The sequence below is a fragment of the Misgurnus anguillicaudatus genome, chromosome 5 (assembly GCF_027580225.2).
Source record: "Misgurnus anguillicaudatus chromosome 5, ASM2758022v2, whole genome shotgun sequence".
NCBI classification, from domain to species: domain Eukaryota; kingdom Metazoa; phylum Chordata; class Actinopteri; order Cypriniformes; family Cobitidae; genus Misgurnus; species Misgurnus anguillicaudatus.
Genome location: NC_073341.2, coordinates 19,040,540 through 19,060,359, shown reverse-complemented (window position 1 = coordinate 19,060,359; position 19,820 = coordinate 19,040,540). Strand labels below are relative to the sequence as shown.

General features: G+C 35.9%; 1 protein-coding gene and 1 long non-coding RNA gene across 3 annotated transcripts in view; one reads left to right on the top strand and one right to left on the bottom strand.

Moving 5' to 3' along the window:
• gfra2a (GDNF family receptor alpha 2a) overlaps positions 1-19,820 on the top strand; it is a 118,727-nt gene that overhangs the window by 86,872 nt on the left and 12,035 nt on the right. For both annotated transcript variants that reach the window (XM_055168121.2, XM_073867679.1), the window contains exon 7: positions 8,643-8,806. In XM_055168121.2, the coding sequence (XP_055024096.2) occupies positions 8,643-8,806 (164 nt within the window). The remainder of the gene's footprint in view (positions 1-8,642; positions 8,807-19,820) is intronic.
• On the bottom strand, positions 795-2,770 carry LOC141363943 (uncharacterized). The gene is made up of 2 exons (XR_012369647.1): positions 1,811-2,770; positions 795-1,002 (listed from the first exon to the last, which is right to left on the bottom strand). It is a non-coding gene; the product is annotated as an uncharacterized lncRNA (long non-coding RNA).

The window sequence follows — 19,820 nt, the reverse complement described above, 5'->3', positions numbered from 1 at the left end:
CATTATATCAGCTGTTAAACCGCAGAATAACTCATTTGGAAGTTTGTTTATGTATTTGTAAAATGTAAAAGTGCTAACAACTTAGCAAGCTAACAACAACAAAATATCCATATTCTTACTATTATCGCTTGTCTAATGGATTTAATGTTCCCGATCAGATCTAAGTTAATATAAACACTAAATTTGCTGTTGTTGGCACACTTTGTAGGCAAAAAATACAAAAAACACAAATGCCTTCACAAAATAAAGACAGAGAACGGAAAGGGAGGCTGCTTCTAAAGGCAGTTCAACATTGCAAACATGGATTCAAAGATCCATCAAGCCAGCAGGTAAATCATATTGAATATTTTTGTGTCACACTTTAATTCTTGTTATTATATTTCCCATTATAATCACTTGTGTAAGTTGATGCTACACTGTAAAAAATAAATTGTTGGCTCAATGAATTATTTTTTAGTAACTAGTTCCACAGAAATTTTACGTTCACTCAATTTCTGTCTGCAAAGTGTTACCTGGATTGATGTTTTTTAGTTGGCCCAAACTTGACTCAAATATAAAAAAGTATGTTTGCTCAACTAGCTTTATAGTTCATTCAACTAAAATGTTTTAATCAGTTGAATCTTTAAAAACATACAGCAAATACTCTGTCAATTAAAATTTAAGTATTCACTCAATGTTTTATGTGTTACTTCAATTAATATTTATTATTTGGGGGTTTTTTTAATAACATTTTTTAATTATTTATCAAATAATTTATGCTGGTGTTGTAAACAAAATAATTAACTTCAGTCACATAAAAACAAAAGCTTTTTATTCACTTATCATACAGACTGAACATACAGAATTAAGTCTTCTTTAAATAGAGGGCATAAAACAGTCCAAAAAGCCTCCAAAGTCAGTCAGAACATCTCCAGGGCCATTTAGGAGACTTTCCTCAGCCAGTCCAAGCGGAGACTGTCTCGCTATGTTTCCTTCTGGTCAGCCTCTCACATCATCTCCGCTCTGGTTTGATAAACAGAGGAATATAAACACACACACATACATAAATAACATGTTTAATATAATAAAGTTTGACGGTGAAAGACTTTATTCCCTAAATAACGTTAATGTTAGGCCAAATTTCCCTCAGACATCACACATAATTAAACACTAATGGGCGGTTTTCTCGGACAGGGCTTTTCACTGACTAAAATAACTTACTGACATCTCTTAAAGGGATACTTCACCGATTTAGCATTCAGCTTTGTATCTGTAGAAACCGGGCAGTATTACTGAATGACCATGTTTCCCTCCCTCATTTCCCCCTGAGAGGAGAGATATCTGCATTTTGGTTCTGCAAAAAAGTCCTCCGATGATGTAATATGACGATTTTTGCATCATCGGAGGACTTTTTTGCAGAACCAAAATCCAGATATCTCTCCTCTCAGGGGGAAATGATGGAGGGAAACATGGTCATTCAGTAATACTGCTGGGTTTCTACAGATACAAAGCTGAATGCTAAATCGGTGAAGTATCCCTTTAACATATGAGAGCTATTGTTTTGTCTCAAAATGCACGCCAGTCTTGTATTATATAAGGTTTGTTTGTAAAAATGTCCCAATTAAGACCGAGTTCTAAACTCTGTCCGGTAAACCAACCCTATATCCAGGCTTTTTATCTTTTTAACTAAAATAGCTCCACTTTACTTCGGTCACATAACATAACACACTTCTAATATATCTTTACAAAAATATAATTACAAAAACGTCGAGTATTTGCGTCTTTGCCAATTAATATATTCTAAAATTAACATTTAATTACAACCACTTACCTGACTTGAACTTGAGGAAACGGCTGACTTGTGTGAATCAGTAAGTGATTCCAGCTGTTGCGTGCGGATTGATCTCAGATGAAATGACCTGTGATCCAGATCCTTCCGAGTTAAAACATTTTAAATTCAAAATACACAGACGCACGCCCATACATACATACATGCACACGCGCGAGCACGCGCGCGCGCGCACACACGCACGCACACGGGTACACACACGGGTATATTTAGAAGTTTTAACATTGTTATTATATTGGGACTATTTCTCCACTCGCACCTACAGCTCTGAAGTTCAAATTCGCAGGCAGTACGCAGCCCAGTTATAACAAATGTGAAAGATATGAAATATCATTCAACAGCGATATCATTTAAGTGCAATCCTAAAATATGATTTTAAACATACCGGTAAACCTTTTATTATTAAGTATAAGAAATTAAAATGAATTAAATTGCATGTTTAAACGCCACAGAGATATCAGAGCCAGCAGTCGATTTCTGAGGGGCTTGCCGAGGCGAGGCTGCGCTGGGCGGGGTGTGAGCGCTTAAGTGTCTGTGATTTTCTGGAGCTCTTCTCCGTCCGAAAGTGTCCGAGCACATTTTTAAATAGACGCTATCTATATTAACCGACCGCATATATAAAATTAAAGCACATACATTTACGCCTGAACAACTCTTAAAATTACATTTTGTTACCAAATAACAGTAATATTATGAGCATTTTGTTGTCAGGAAACATAGCTGTCATAAGTCCACATATTTACCTGATTTGTCTTAATTAGTTCAGTCAACACTAGCCATTCTGAATGTTGACTGAATTTGAAAATAACCATTCATTTAATATTTTAAACACAGATTTATCTAGACTTAAAATAATATGTCTACTCAACTAAGCCCAAACAAGAAAATTGGTTTAACTTATATATTTTTGCCCTTCCAACATTTCATTAATTGGATTTTTTACAGTGTAGTAATATAACACATCATATTTATAATACTTTATTAAAACCAAACTAATAGTACGTCGTTCAAATTCATTGAAATTTCGTTGGGCAGTGTCCCAAACCAAAAAGGGCACTAAGGGGGATGCCCTTAGTGCCCTTTTTGGTTTGGGACACTGCCCAACGAAATTTCAATGAATTTGAACGACGCGCACAGTAGTTTTACCACCCGCAAAATGGAAAACAATGGGAAAAAATAAAGTGACGACTTTCTAGTTTTAAATTGCCAGTGTTTTGTTATTCTTGAACCCATGGTCTTGGTGTCATTTTAAAGTTTTTGTTTTTAAGCTCTTTCTATCAGAACAACTAGTTTTAGCATTTGACCATGCTGAAAATTTTACTTATTTATCTACCTTTTGCACAATGTATGTTCAATAGCTATTTCTAGCTCAAGCAAATCCACAAACTTATTTAAGGATTTATTATTTTTTACAAGGTCATCTGTTGACTGCTGAATATAAAACCCCTTCAATATAGAAGTCCAGTCAGCAAAAAAAAAAAGAAAGAAAAATAAAGTACCGGCACTTCTTTTGGGCCACTTAAAGCACTGGCTAGGCCTCTTAATTTTGGTAAGATTAGATAATCTAAACACTACATCATACTGACATACTCGAAATTTATGTACTTACAACAAGTCAGGCCTTTTCTGTTCCTGCATGATAATGTTGCTGCACACAAACAGAGGTCTATAAAGAAATGATTTACTGAGTGAGTTTCAGAGACACTTACCTAGACTGAACAAAGCTACAACTGAACCCCATTGAAAACATTTATTATAGGATGACTTTAACTACTGATATTTAGGGTACATTTACAAGACAATGATGTACTAAAAACTGAAAGTTTTTTTATTTAGTTTGACGTGCAGACAACAACATGGTCAAAATCCCAGCCAGAAGCTGCCAATGTCACTTTAAAAAAAGAAATAAAGAATATGCATGCTCATGACATCATCGTTTTTATAAATGTTGTAATTATTTACAGAGGGATAATAACTTCAGGTCCAGAAAACGCTGTTGTCATCTAAATAAACGAGCAACCCTTTTCCATTTTTAGTTGTAAATGGCGCTTTTCCATTGCATAGTACACCACGGTTTGGTTTGGGTTGGGTCAGCTTACTTTTGGGAGCTTTTCCACTGGGTTCAGTTCATAGTACCCGATACTTTTTTTCGTACCACTTTGGTTGGGGTTCCAAGCGACCCGTGCTGATACCAGAACGTGACACGAAAACACTGTAAATCACTGATTGGTCTGAGAGAATCATCACTACCTGCATCATCGCTATAATGTAAAAGATTAGCTTTACCTTCATGCTAGCTTGCGCTGTCTTAAGTAAACCTGTTGTCATCTGTGCTCTGTTCCCCAATTCCCTTTAAGCGATGAAAAACATCCACAGGTTGTGAACCAGGAACACCATAACATTTTTTTTTCAGACTTGCAGTTGTGCACATCCACACACACACACACATATATATATATATTATTATTTAACTATTTTAAGATGCACGTCCACATATATGCTTAAATGCAACTTAAATGAGGCTCATTGGAGTGCGTTGACGGTGTTTGTACAAAAACTGTCATGTGGTAGGTACCTGTAGTGATAAACGCGATGTGCAAACATCTATTTGTGGTGGTCAATTTTTATTTTGTGGCAGACCGAGAAATAAATGAATGTATGGGAATGTACAATTAAGCTCTCACGGAGTTGCATATAAATAGCACAAAGTGTGAAAATCGTCCAATATATACGCCAAATTCCATTTTGGCGTGCATATGATACGCCAGTCCTTCCCATTCACCTAAGCAGCACATCGCTTTTGTCGTTTTATTGATTGGTTTCTCCATTTTTTTTGCTATTTTTTACCATTTTCGGTTGGGTTTAGGGTTATATAACTTTTTGTTATATAAAAATGACATCCTAACCCAAACCCCAACTCTAACTCCAACTCCAATCGACCATTGCTTAATAATAGAGAAAATCATGGAGAAACCTGTTTATTAAATAACCTCGTTAAGCCAATCTTAAATCTAACCCTAAACCCAAGTGAAAATGGTTTAAAAAACTGGAAAAATTTGAGAAACCAATAAATAAAATGACAAAAAAAGATGTGCAGCCTAAGTGAATGGGAAGGACTGCCCTACTGAAAAATCCAGCTAAGACTGCATAAGCTGGTGAGCTGGTTTTTGCAGGTCTTCCAGCTTGGTTTTAGCTTGTGTAGCAAGCTGGTGTAGCTGTGGTCACTTTTTAAGATGGTCTAGCTGGACTTAGCAGGTCAGGCTGGAAGGACCAGCTTGGACCAGCTACTGCCACCTTAAATCAGCTAAAACCAGCTACCAGCTTATGCTGGTCTTTGCTGGATTTTTCAGTAGGGTGGTGTATCATATGCACGCCAAATTGGAATTTATTTGCTATTTATACTAGGGATGCACCGAATCCAGATTTTTTAGGTTCGGCCGAATCCCGAATCCACCGTTTAAGATTCGGCCGAATCCGAAACCGAATACCGAATCCTACTCGCATCCTTATTCAATTAACACAGTAAAACACATTAATGAAGTAAACAATGTCCACAGCAGTGTATTTTTCATTTTATTTATTTTAACTGTACATTATGCCAGGATGACAAGTTGGAAAAACTATTTTGACAATTACCATAAGTCTATGCATAATGAAAGCGATGCGTTGCGACACGCTCGTTTTTCCAATAAGCAAGCAGCTCCGCGCTGAAAACTATATTTAACTTTGAGTGAGAAGCTCCGCTCGTCAATGTCAGTTTTCACACGGCCGTCCAATTACAGTGGAGGAGGGGCGGGACATTACCACAGCAACCAACCGGCTCACAGCTGAAGCATCACAGCTACCAAGCGCTCGGCTGAAAAACAGCTGGCATTTGGCGTCCTCAAGGCGTTTTCAGCCGTGTTTAAAAGTTTTGGTGTGTCCAGCCCCTAAGGCTCACCGAAAGAAAAAGCTCATCTCCACATCAGCACCCGATGTGTGTAATCAACGGCCGCGTGACGTCAAACAGCTGGCGCAACCCTAGGGTTCGGTTCGGTGGAAAAAACATCTAGGATTCGGCCGAACCCGAACCCCGTCAAAAAGCCCAGTATTCGGCCGAATCCGAATCCTGGATTCGGTGCATCCCTAATTTATACGCATCTACATGATGGGCAGTGATATCACAGCAGGCAGCGCAAATATAACGACACGCCTATAATCCCTCCCACTCCAAAGTGTTACTAAACTCAATGGAAAAGATAAAGAAGCCAAAGTAAGGTGAGCTGACCCGACCTGACCCAAAATCAAACAGTAGGGTACTATGCAATGGAAAAGCGATATTTGAGACCCCACCAAAGATTTAAGGTGAACCTCTTGTTTCACTCAGGCAAGTAGCCTACATGTGTATTTATCTGAGTGATGCTTTAGGAAAATATCAATAGATCAAGTGGTTTCCTTTTAAAGTGCCAAAAAAAGACCAGTGTTTGGGAAACGGTGTTAATATCATTCTGCCGCTCTGTGGGGACATATGTCATTTGAGACCTGAGAAGAGAGCGAGAGAGAATGAGAGAGACAGACAGTGAGATTATTCTTGGTTGCCAAATACACAACAACTGCCAGCTCTTTAAGAAAGAGTTGTGCTGAAAAAAAGAGATGATTTGTTCTCTTTGCTTACTTTATTTGGGGGAAAAATTACTTTAAATGTGTATCTAAAAATACATGCTTAAAGATACATCAGGAGGGATGCAAGAAAGAATGTTAGGCTACTTTGTGAAAAGAATCCCAAAGTTTGATTGCTTGGCAGGAATATCTTCCCAACAGTGAAATAAATAACAGTGGGAAAAGAAAACATGATAATAAGGCACACAGCTTCAGGCATTAGCTCTGGAGATTTTTCATCCAATATCCAACTGTGAGATGCTGAGATACTGAGAGAGATTTTTCAAGTCAAAACAAGCTGTGTTACAGTTGCAATAGAGATCATGGCTCTCGTCTTAAACCTGCAATACATTAATAAGAAAAATAACAAAAATATAAAACACAATTCCATGGTCATATTAATTATAATAATTATGCAATTATTATAGCAACTCCTCACTAGTCAAGAAAGTTATAATAAATTGTAATTAAGTGCAACAGGGAATTGTTGGAAATGACAAATAGTGATTGCAATTTATTTTTCATTTTTTGTAATAAAATGTGTCCATAAGAAATATTTAAATACAAACTGTTTACCCAAATATTTCGTGTTTTACATATTCTTTAAGCTTATTTGAAAATCAGTTTATTAATAAAAGTTCAAAGCTGTCACTGGGGCAGTACCCTTTTAAAAAGGTCCTAATATGTACCATTTATATGTATCTTTATAAAACGGTTAGTTCCAATCCTTGATTCTGATTGGTCAATAGGTGTGCTAAATATAACGGTTATATTTAATATCACTGCGCCCTTAGCAACACCCTTAGCAACACATAAACATATAATGAGACAAAGTCTGAGAACAGTTTGTTGTTTTTATTTGAGCTTTCATGTTGTTGTTGTTCGCAGTCAGGGACTATTTTTTCTAGCGGAAGGAATGCTTTTATTGATTTAACTTCATGAAAGTTGCACTAATATTTTTTTTACTTTAATATTGTGTGGTAACCGTTTTATAAAAGCAATAAGGTACTCAAGGCAAGTGCTGTATCGTGAATAAGTAACGGCTGAAGGGCGTTGTTAGGCACGACGCGAAGCGGAGTGCCTGCAACCCCTTCAGCCGTTACTTATTCACGATACAGCACTTGCCTTGAGTACCTTGAGTGCCTTGAGTTACTTATTCACAATACAGCACAGCCTCTCGTACCTTATTGCTTACTTATATGTACCTTTGAAGTACTAATATGCACTCTTTGGGTACAAATGTGTACCTTTTTGAAAGGGTACTGTCCCAATGACAACTTTTGTACCTTTTAATTCTGATAGTGTATATGGTAATATCAGTAACTATAAATGTGACTATGGCCAGGTTTTACAGACAATGCTTAGTTAAATTAAAATGTTTAGGCATCTTTTTAAAACATGCCTAAGAAAAAGACGTTTCTGGTGTCTATCTTAAAGACGGAGTGCACAATGTTTGAAAGCCAAAGTTGATATTTGAAATCACCTAAACAAACACGCACCTACCCCAATTTAATCTGGAGCTTCTTTTGATAGACTCGCCCCACACATACGCAAACCCCGGCAAGGATGTCAGTTAGTAGACAGCCCCTTACTGCTGATTGGCTACAAGTGTGTTTTGGTAGTCGGCTCGACTCCCTTTTCCAAAGTGTTTTTTCTAAACATTATGCACTCCGCCTTTAAGAAAAATCAGTGTCATTGGCATATTTTAAGATCTTATTTTAAGGTCAGTGCAAGTTATTTTCACTTGAGACCGCTCAAACATGTGTTTTAGTCTAGGACTAGCCATAAGCCTAGGAATACGTTTTTTTTAAGAATGGCCTATTTATGTAGACAGCACGTCCATCCTACTTTTTACATTTTCGGAAAATGTGAGCTAGTGGGGGTGAATGTGTGTTCTGTTTTATAATGATTAAATCTGCAAGCTTTGCGAATTAGTATTAAATGAGCCGCTGACCCCCAGATACACCGAACTGTGCCTTGCTGCTAAAAACTTGGCGGTTGAAACACATATTGCTTTTCTCCTGGGTACTTTAAAGTTTCTCTGAATATCTTCATAAGGAAACGTCCACATCTGAAAATGTATTTTTGCTCACACAGATTCAGGACTGTTTTAATAATAAATAATGTGCTTTGAATTTATATTTTGTTTTATTTTAATCTATTCATTTTCCTGCAGGAGATGCGATTCAGGCTTTTGGCTATGGGTCGCTACCCAAACTTGATCCTCAGCCAACTAGCGGCTCCATTAAACCTGATGTCGAGGCCACTGCCATAATTCCCAAAACAACCATGGAACCTGGGGAGGAGCCCTGCATCATCTCGTCCTGTGCAAATTTACATGTGAGTCATATTTCATGCTAATAAATTATATATTTACCTGGTATCCCCAGTACAAGTCAAACATCAACTTTACAATGTACTGCATGTATGTTAATGGTTTTGGTATATTGGCATTTTGCTTGTAAACTATGAGCAAACAGACTTTCATAGGAGTTCCTTATACGCCAGGGTCAAATGAAAGTAGTATTTCTGGAGTATATTTGAAGTTCTTAGATGCAAACACGTGGGGTTTAAATCTGCTTAAACCTTGCATCAGGCCATTTAGAAATACACCTTTGTTTGCGGAATCTGTTAAACGCAAAGTCATCTAAGTGCACAGAAAAATAATTGGATTAACGGCAGTGCACTTACATCAAGGAGTAGGTTTTTATCTGGAAAAGAAGGTTTACTGAATATATTAAGATATTGATAGAATTTTTGAGATTTTTATGTTTATTCAGAAAGGACAGTTAAGAGTGTCTGGAGACTTTTTTTAGAAGTAGAGATTTTTGCACGCACTTAGAGGGTTTTGCAGCGAAAGACAAAGAAGTGACATTTATTAAAATAAGGCATTTGAATTACTGTCAATAATCTTTTATTCTAATTAAACTAAAGTGAAATTACTGAACTTAAACATGAGAGAGCCTGATAAAAATGCAAATTTACAACAAAAAAAACATGTCAGACACACTAAGAGAATTTGCATCTGAGCTCTTCATTTCCATTTACATTTCATAATTAAGTCATTTAACAGACACTTTTGTCCAAAGGGACTTACAGATGAGGTAAACAATACAAGCAATTATTGCAACACAAGAACATGGTTGGTTAGTATTTTTTTGTAAGAATGTACAGATAGAGATCAAGAAAAAAGGAAAAGAGAAAGATAGTACGTCCTTTAAGTACCCATTTGAACTAAATTATACCAAATGTTGCACTAAATTTTGTTTAGGTTCAAGCGGTGAGGCCAAAAATTTTGAATTGAGTGGACCGTGGTGAAATAGGACGGACCTTAATGTATACTATTAAATTAAATCATTTTACAATAGTGTTTAAATGTATTACATTACGTTTTTTGAGTCATGGATTGAATAATTTGCGGATCAGCAAAAATGGAAATAAGGAAAATAAAATAAGCACAAATTAGGAAATTAGCAGCATATGGAAAAAGAAAATAACAAAAATAAAGTTTAGTGTTAAGGAAAATAAATATAATCAAATGAATAATAACTAATCTTTTTAAAGCTACAGAAGTGATTTTCCTTTTGCCTTACTGTTGTTAGATTAACATAATGGCACAAACATAAGCAGATTTCTTGAAGCTATTGCCAGTTTGAAGGGATAGTTAACACAAAAATGAAAATTCTGTCATCATTTTCTCATCCTCTTGTTGTTCTAAACCTGTATGACTTTTTTATTTTGATCAACACAAAAGAAGATGACATTTGACACATTTTGATAAATGATGGTAAGCACTGCAGCTGATTGTAACCATTGACTTCCAAAGTAGGAAAACAAATATTATGGAAGTATTGTGATAAATGATGAAGAAGATGTTTTGATAAATGATAGTAGGCACACAGTTGACTGTACCCATTGATTTCCGTTGTATTTGTTTTTCCTACTATGGAAGTCAACGGTTACAATCAACTGTGTGATTATCAAAATATCTTCTTCTGTGGTTATCAGAAAAATAAATTCATACAGGTTAAGATCTACACTGTTAGACATTTTCAAGGATTTTTACAGTAACCTACTGGCAACACTGTTGCCAGTAGGCTACTGTAAATAAGATTTACAGTTCTAAACTGTATTTCCATTTTACAGTATTTAAATGCTACTGTAAATATGTAATACAGTGTGCTACTGTAAAAAACACAGGTTTACAGTTTACTACTGTATACTATACTACTATTCTTTTTATTATTTATACATTCATTTTTATTATATTTAAATTAGCTATAATTTTTAGATAAAATTAATTTTTACATTTTAACCTACAGATACTGCTAACATTTAATTCAAAGAGACAATTTCAAATATTGAAGCCTTTATTTAAAACAATACAAATACTTTAAGAAGTTGTGTGAAATTACATTTAAAACATACACATTTCAAATAATTTGAAGTAATACATTTAAAATAATAAAAATTATAAACATACATACGTACAACACTGATTACAGGTTTGGTTAATCCAAAAATTATAATTTTATAATTTAAACAATGATTTTCTTTGGTTTTCCAGTTACAATGGGAGTAGTCTGTGACTGCATTATGGCTCCACATTATACGTGCTATATATTTCAAGTGTCCCAAAGACATACAAAAAAGGGGTGATGAAAATATAATCCATATAATCAATTTTGACCCGTCATTTCTCTAAATGAGTAATGCAAGTAAACAGCTATACCTGATGGATAGGATGCTCACAGTCATGTTTACTGTCAGGGCTGCAACAACCAGGAAATACCAACAAAATACACATCAGGAAGAATGAGTAGATGCAGTATTTGGAGAGTCTTTGGCATAGGACTTCACACGCAATCATGTCTGCCTTTAGACGACTTTAAATGATGTCAAGTTCCATGGAGTTATGCTATAATGATTTGGTGTTATACATTTGGCATCCTACTTTTGAAGCTAGAGGGGTGATCATGGTCCACTACCACTGTAACCAGAAAACCCATAACACCACTAAACCAGCATCATAATAGCAAAATTAAAATTTTTGTGACCCTTTTATTTAGTCTAGTTAAGTTCTCTTAAAATAGAACTGGTTTAAAATGAAACAATGACTGTCTGTCTTTACATTTATCTTCACATTTACAGAAAAAGGCAAATAACATACAGTGCAATGCAAAGTATAAACTTTTTATCAGCATGTGCATTCCCTTGTTTGAACCCATAGCGTTTTATGATGCTAACACAATGCTCAACCACAGAGAAAGGTTCTAAGAACGTTCCTTGAAAGTTCCCAATAACGTTATGAATGTTTTTGCTTGTAATGATAAAAAAAACATTACATTCTATTATTTACAAACTGTTGTAAAACATTATTTCTTAATGTTATGTTAAAATATTGCATATAAACATTCATAAAATATACTAAACATGCGTTTTAAACATTGTCAGTACATTTAAACATGACATTGTCTGAAAATAAAATGTAACATTCCTCTAACATTCGCACAATCAAGAAACATTCCTAAACAATTTAAAAACTGGACACTTTTATGTTGGCGTAACATTATTGGGACCTTTGGGAACGTTATTAGAACTTAGAACTAGAACTTAGAACTAGAGGAGATATACTCTTTAGCCTTTACTTACATACAGTAAATGTACTTACCAATTTATAGTACTGAATGCACAGCAAAATGAATTGTCATAGGAAATAATACAGTAGCTTCAAAAAAATACCAAACTTCTGGTATAAAATAATCAGTCTTGTTGTAAAATAATCCTGTGAGTCCTGTAAGCAAAAGAAAGACGGTCATAATTATTTTGAACTGCATTCAAGTTTTTACAAAGACAGTACTGTACGTTATGTTTGTTACAGCTGTTTGTTAATTAGGGAGACCTAACTAACCCATACATGCAGCATACTGTATCTTATTGAGAAGTGTCTCACCTAATGCAAGTTGTTTCACTCAAACTCTGTGAGGTGGTGAAGAAAGGATGGATATTCTGTTGTCCTCTTCATCCTCACTTGTGTCTCATTCCAGTTCTTGCAGTGTATTTTGTTACATCCTCCTTCATTTATCCTCCCAAAGAATTTTAGACAGCAGAATACATGCAGGGAAAAACAGGACATATTTAACATTTAATACATAAACACTCATATTTTTCAGTTAATACTGTTTTGAAATGATAACCAGAGTAGATGTACTCTACTCGAATCACTGCACCATGGCCACAGGTCTGTGTATTAGGACACTGGGACATGGTTTTCTGATCGAGGCTGAATATTTACTGTACAGCTACCTTGGCCTCAAAAGCAATTTAATACAAAACAAAAACACAATTTAAAACTTTATTTTATGCAAATTAGGTTTCAGCCTTTATGTTTAAACATATTCACATTTAAAATATAATGTTTTCCGATTGGCCACCACACACACATAACATACGCTCATACGTTTCAAGTCGTTTGTAAAACTAACGTTAAATGTTAAGCAAACTCTTATTATGTTCACATGGGACTTTCTAAAATGCTTAACGTAGTTTAACAAATTTGAAAGATAAAATTTAGTTATAAACCAAATTTAGTTATAAACCTTATTAATAACGCATAATTTATGTAACAAGTAAAGCCAAGCGGATGAGAATATAAACACAACGTGGTAACTTACACATTAAGAGTTTTCCTCCCAGCAAAATGTATTTATATTAATAAATTATTCTCTCCGGTAACGTTATATACTAAATCTGATCTTTTCATATCATTGACGTATACGTTAGGCTACGTTAAGCATTTCTTCATAATAGTTTTATAAAAGGAAAACACTAGCGTGTAATTTAACGCCCGCGCGTGGGCTTGCATACACATAGTATGATTTATTAATTAGGTTTATACTGACTTTCGGTAAACTAATATTACCGTTGTATGTCAAGCAACGCGTCCGGTTAACGGTTTTAAAATGTCCAGTTCGGGTAAACAACAACCGCGGGTCTGATAATAAATAACTTATATAGATTATTTTACCTTGCTGGTCTTTTTTCATTCTCTCCCCTGTCGTGTATCTTCAACTGAAAAACGCAGCTGTGCAGTCCCAGGGAAAGTCTTGTTTGAAAACTCTTCAGTTTATGTGCACACCTGAAATCGGTCCTCTGAACACCTGTGCCGCTACATGGTTCCTTAGCTAAAATATGTCAACGCCTGTGTGTATACAATTGTCAAAAATTATGATTTTGAGAAAAATAAAATAAGGATTTGTGTGAATAAGGAAAATACCGCCAAAAGACTGTTAGAAAATATACAGTAGCATACAGCAATTTTCAAAAATACAGTAAATTACTGTATATGATGTATGATGTCACAGAAAATTCCCAAATTGCAACGCGAATTACAGTTATGTACTGTATAAATAGTTTACAGTATAATACTGGGTGATATACAGTAAATAACTGTAAAAATTACAGAAATGTCTAACAGTGTACATGAGGATGAAAATGATGACAGAATTTTCATTTTTGGGTAATTATCCCTTTAAGACCGAATAAGCACAGATTCATATACTGACACACATCTGATTTCTTTCTAAACTAAAAACAGCTCACTTTAACATCTTGCGCTCAAATAGTGGCTTGAATGTTAACTTTGCAAGGTTTAAAAACACATGATACATTTTATATATTCATAGGTACTTGTTTCTGAATAGTCCGTATGTGAAAATTTGTTATTAAAAAATATTATTATAATTTATGCATGATTTCTTTTGCATTTATTTTGTGTCTCTTCTGACTGGGTGTGCCAGCCGTCAAACTGAGTCGGCCAGTGCCACCCTGGCCCTTATGTAGCCTCACCACAGGGTTGAAGAAGCTTTATAAATATTTAATTTACTGAGGTTATCAGCAAATTTATGCAGTATCTTTGTAAGCATCACCCAGGCAGTGTCCTGTGTTAGCTGCTCCAGATACTCACGAAATCTGTTGTTTCAAACATAATAAATACACGGAAATCATACAATATCACCAAGTTTTGTTTTTTTTGTTTTTACATGCATACAAAAGTATGCAAAAAGTTTTGAAGTATCCTTTAAAATGGCTGCCAGGTAGCTTATGGTCACTAATATGATTAGGCCACAACAAAAAATATGTAAATATATTTTCCTTTGCATATATCTGCACTGTTCTCCTTTCTCTAATTTTATATTTCAAAATAATGCATTACGTGGGCTTATGTGGTACATCGGGCTAAGCAGGTTCACTTCCCCTAGGTCTTGCAGAAAACAATGCTGTATTTGCAGAATACAAATTAGACCGTATACACTATAAAGTGCGCTATATTACTCAATTATTTTACTCTTATAGTGAAGGAGACAACATATTTACATACAGAAATATGCTTTCCTAACTAGCACTTTCCATTTAATTAGCACTGATTGGACAATGTTGACAGTACTCAAGTTATGAACAGCTGTAAACAACAGACAAGAAACAATGTAGTTAACATTTGTGCATGCAACACACGAACACACACACAATTTTCCTTTGGTGTTTTCAGTTTTTGCATAAGAGCCAAATATTCTCCAGAGACGTTGACGGCTCATAATTAACATATTAAAGTAAACTAAGTTAAATGATTGAGTGTGCCCCTGAAAAACAGAACAAACAAACTACAGAGGAAAATGTGTCCGCATAATTTCCCAAAGGAACCAAAAAAACCTGCATGTCACCGTTTATACTGTGTGTTTGTGTATGCATGTGTACATGTACGTGCTGGGCCAGCTGAGCAAAGCTTAATTTATTGTAAAAATGATAATTAGTGCATTACCCAAGCAGGACGTTTATAATGAAAGGTTACCCGTGGGGAAACATCGTCAAACTTTACTATTCACTGGCAATTCGAAAACGGATGTCAGATGTGCTTCACAGATTCACGCGAATGCAGAAACTCATCTTTTTCTTCTGATCCAACTCAAATGAAAGATGAATACTTTTGCCATGGGCCATTTTTCTCACTTTGACAGGTGGAGAGAAAATAGGGAAAGTCGCGCTCTGTTTACCGTGTTTTAATTCCAGGCAGAGTTTGACATCACTGTGATTTTTAGAGGTTAAATTCAAAGAGGACGCTTCGCTTTGTCTAGCAGGTCCAATAGCACTTAAAGCTTGCCTTGGGCAGGAAAGATGTTCCCATACAGAATCTACATCTAGAAGTGACATGTTTCGCTCTTGGCCACAACTAAGAGAAAGAGCCAATTGAACCCAACACTATAAATCGTCTTCATGGCTCCGTTTACATGAAATACTGCATAGGTGTTTTTTGTGGTATTCCTAATGTGTCCAGAATATCTATACAGTAACACTTCCATAAAGCTGGTCATCCACAGGAATGTTGAAATTCTCCTGTAAAATCTTTCAGAATGAAATGAAGTAGTTTGTACTTTGAGTAAAATTTTAAACCCAGCGGTGGATCAAAAGTAGATGAACCTAATTTAACATATGCCGGGTTATTTCAACCCAAAAAGCTGGGTTGTTATAATTTCAATTAGGGGTGTCATGATTCTCCAAATCCTCGATTTGATTATGTTATCGATTCTGAACTCACGGTTCGATTCTCTCTTTTTTTAAAGCACAAAAAAATGCTATGCCGTTTTTAGACTAGACTTTTATGAAATATAATATCTGACCATAAACCCGGAGATGCCCTGTCATGTTAGTTGTGCTGACAGTGGGAAAATATGGTACACACACATACCTGACAAAACTTACCTGACAAAACTTCCTGTCAGATGAACATTCCTGTCAGTACTTTGCACCTACTTACCGTCAGACGAGATTGTGAGACTATACCCCAATAAGTCATGTTTAAATGCTGTTTTCATATCTCTTAAACAACTGAAATAACTTAAACAGATCTCTGGTCCTGAAACAGACGCGTTCTACTGTGCACGCGTACGTGCTCTGTTCTGAGTTCAGCTGAAGGTGGGAGACGCTTGCTGTTTTTTTGTTTCCCACATAAAGAGCAGCTTGCGTTGGCTGCATCTGCCATGCGATCTTTTGACTGGCTGTAGCTAGTGAAGTTAGAGAAGGATGACTCACAGAACTCAATGCGTTTTTTCCGCTTGGCAAGCCGACCGGACGTGACATATGGGCGTGCCAGCAAAGACGATTCGATTATTTTATTCGAAGATCGAGGTTGTGACTTAATTTCGATCTATTTCGATGTAAAATCGAAATTATAAAACGGCCCGTTCTGGTTCTTCATTCTGATTGGTTGAAACGCGTTCTAAGCCATGATAAAATACACTGGTAACCTCACGGTTCAGACCTCATTACGTAAGTATCACTGTGCCACTGTTGCTGCGTACTGATTTATGAAAATAAACACCACAGTCTTTAATCATATTTTTAATTAGTCTACAATTGCACAATTAATGGCAATATCCTGATAAATGTCAATAAATATTGTTGAGTCATCTTGTCAATAAAGAGAAAACGTTGTCTGAGGAGTTTATAACTCAAGTTCATACGTCCGCTATTATCCATCAGACTCTGAATCTGATCTCTTACAAAAGTTCTTCACAAAAATGGAATTATTTGAAAGCGGGTGGTCTGTTCTTTCATTTGATATTTGATGTTTATTTAGAGAAGATAATTTTTCTGCAAGGCATTAAACTAAAACTGGGTGGCAACGTAAATGTTAATGTATAAATCAGATGAATGGTGGTTTATAAAATAAACACCACAGTCTTTAATCATATTTTCATTGTGTCTTTGCTGCGTCTCTGTTGTTTGTGAACTGCGCTCTGTGTCACTCACACTTGATTTTGAGGAACTACTTTGTTTGGTGGAAGAGTAATATTTGTACTAATATAATTACAACTTATTTGTGTTTTATGTAAATAAAATCCCGCTAATTTTATGCATATGAAGTAACCGTTTTATAAACGCAATAAACCCCTCGAAGCAGTGGGGTTACAGTTCATTTTATAATAGCTAAGGGGCGTTATTAGGCACGGCGCGAAGCGGAGTCAAGTGTGACTGACACTTCTTGGGGTTTACTGCTTTATCGTGACACCCTTGATTTTAATATTTTGACTACAAATACAAATAAAGTCATATTAGAGAATTGTTTCTAAACACATTACACATGTATTGCTGAAATGCGTAGCAAACACTAACTACGTAAATAACTATGTAATACTAAATTGTGGAGTTACACCGCTAAACAGTTTTTGAACATTTCTGTGTTCAGGATTAATTGGGCGGGGCTAAAACAGTGGCTCGATGATGCACTTGAGCCACCGAGCATGGCTCCGCCCCTAACACAATCGCAAACATCCATTCAGGTTGTAGCGGTATTTGGCAACAAAGGAGATACGCCCCCAGCATTTTAGAGCAGAACATCCTGCCTATTTTTCCAAGATTTTGATAACTAATTTTATTTTTTTAGCATTTTTTTATTTATTCAAATGTTGCTGGGAGGTTAATATCACATTTTTCTCTGCTTTTACAAGCTGAGACAGCCTGATCTCCCAAATTTACGTGTTATAGTCACGGAATATTTTGCTTATTTATCTGTGTCATTGTCACGGATATCCGCATTTTTCCGTGTCCGTACCACAGACTTTCTTTTCCGTGTCAGTTCACGTATATGTTACTCAGTTGTTTTTCCTATTTTCTTACCATTGTCGCTTGGGCTTAGGGTTAGAACGACTTTCTGTTACATAAAATGACATCCTAACCCAAACCCAACTCTAACCCTAACGTCAGGCGACAATTGTAACAAAATCCGGAAAAAAATTGTATAAACCAATAGTTTAAGTTAAAGTGACATCCTAACCCAAACCCCAAATCTAACCCCAAACCCAAGCAACAATGGTTTAAAAATAGGAAAAACAATTGAGTAACCAATACGTGAAACTGACACAGACAAGAAAGTCTGTGGTACAGACACGGAAAAATGCGGAGATCCGTGACAATAACACAGTTAAATGAGCAAAATATTTAGTGACTATACCACAGAAATTTGGGAGATCTATTTGGCTGAGAATAATTTAATATCCGACTTTACAAGGACTTTAAAGCAGTTAAATATGTTATGAGTGTGGTTTCATGATGTTTTAACAGCACAATATGTTGATACACATATTAAAGTGTAACTAAAAAGTGTTCTTGGGGAACGAAGGAAAGAATTAAAAAATACAGTGTTCGTGCGCCAGGTTCGGCATAGCAGGGGCGCGCATATTTGCACAAGACAACACATCAGTGTCTTCGTGTGTTTCTTTGTAAACAATCAGGATGAGTGGAGGAGTTATAATGCAGAGAGATGAGATGTGAACGTGTGAGGGGAAATATGGGGAGGGGGCATTAGCAGAGCTGTGAACAGAGATCTGGGCTGATGTCAACAGGCAGCTGACACACATCACTGAGCTCGCTAATTAATTGGCTTTTAGTCACTGTCCTCTGTTTCTCTCAACACACACACCCCTACACCGACAACCTCGCCTGTCAACACACAATTTCTGTCTCTATGTCTCTCTCTCTCTTTCTCTCTCTCTCTTTCTCTTCTTGCCAGCTGCAGTTCTGGTAGTTCTGGCTTTTGCCTAAGCCTGCATCTAATTACGCGTGTTTACACAGGAGACGCTGAAAGTTCACTGCATGAGCTAACGTTAATTCAACACAATCACTGCTTTCACAAATCAGGTGAACTGACACGTAAATGAACAGAAAGATGGAAATAATTAGACGTTGGGAACGGCAATAGTAATCTGGCCTTCGCTGATAACACATTTGTAACTGAATATTGTCAGTCATGTGCCTGAAACAGAAGATATAAGTTATATAGTTTAAAATTTGATCATTCACAAGTCGTCGCTGTCGGGCGGAAACCTCGTAGTGTAGTGTTTGTCAATTTCATATTTTTTCACAAATCTATTGGTCAGTCCCCACGTGTGGGTCTGTTACTTTTACAATTTATTAACCAATCTAAAGTCCTTAAAAAGCTTGAGCGCAAAGCTCTTAATGCCATTGGACATTTTAACTGTCTGAGAAACCTCATAACTCCACCTCTTCTTCACTCCGCGGGTGAGCTTCGCTGCATATTTCTCTTCGAGATTGAGAATCGCAACAAAATCCTCGTCGAGCAACACGTCCACTGAGGTAAATGTTCTCAAAAACCTGGTTATTTATGTTTCAGTTATATGAATTATATAACAGTTTATATATTATATATAACAGTTTTATCTCGAAGTTATTGTAGTGCTAAAGTCTAATGTATCGTTTCTGAGGCTGCTAGATTTTTCTTTACGCTGTCTTGTTGATTTGAAATCTTCCATTGTTTTGTTTCTGACGTGAATTTAAAGCA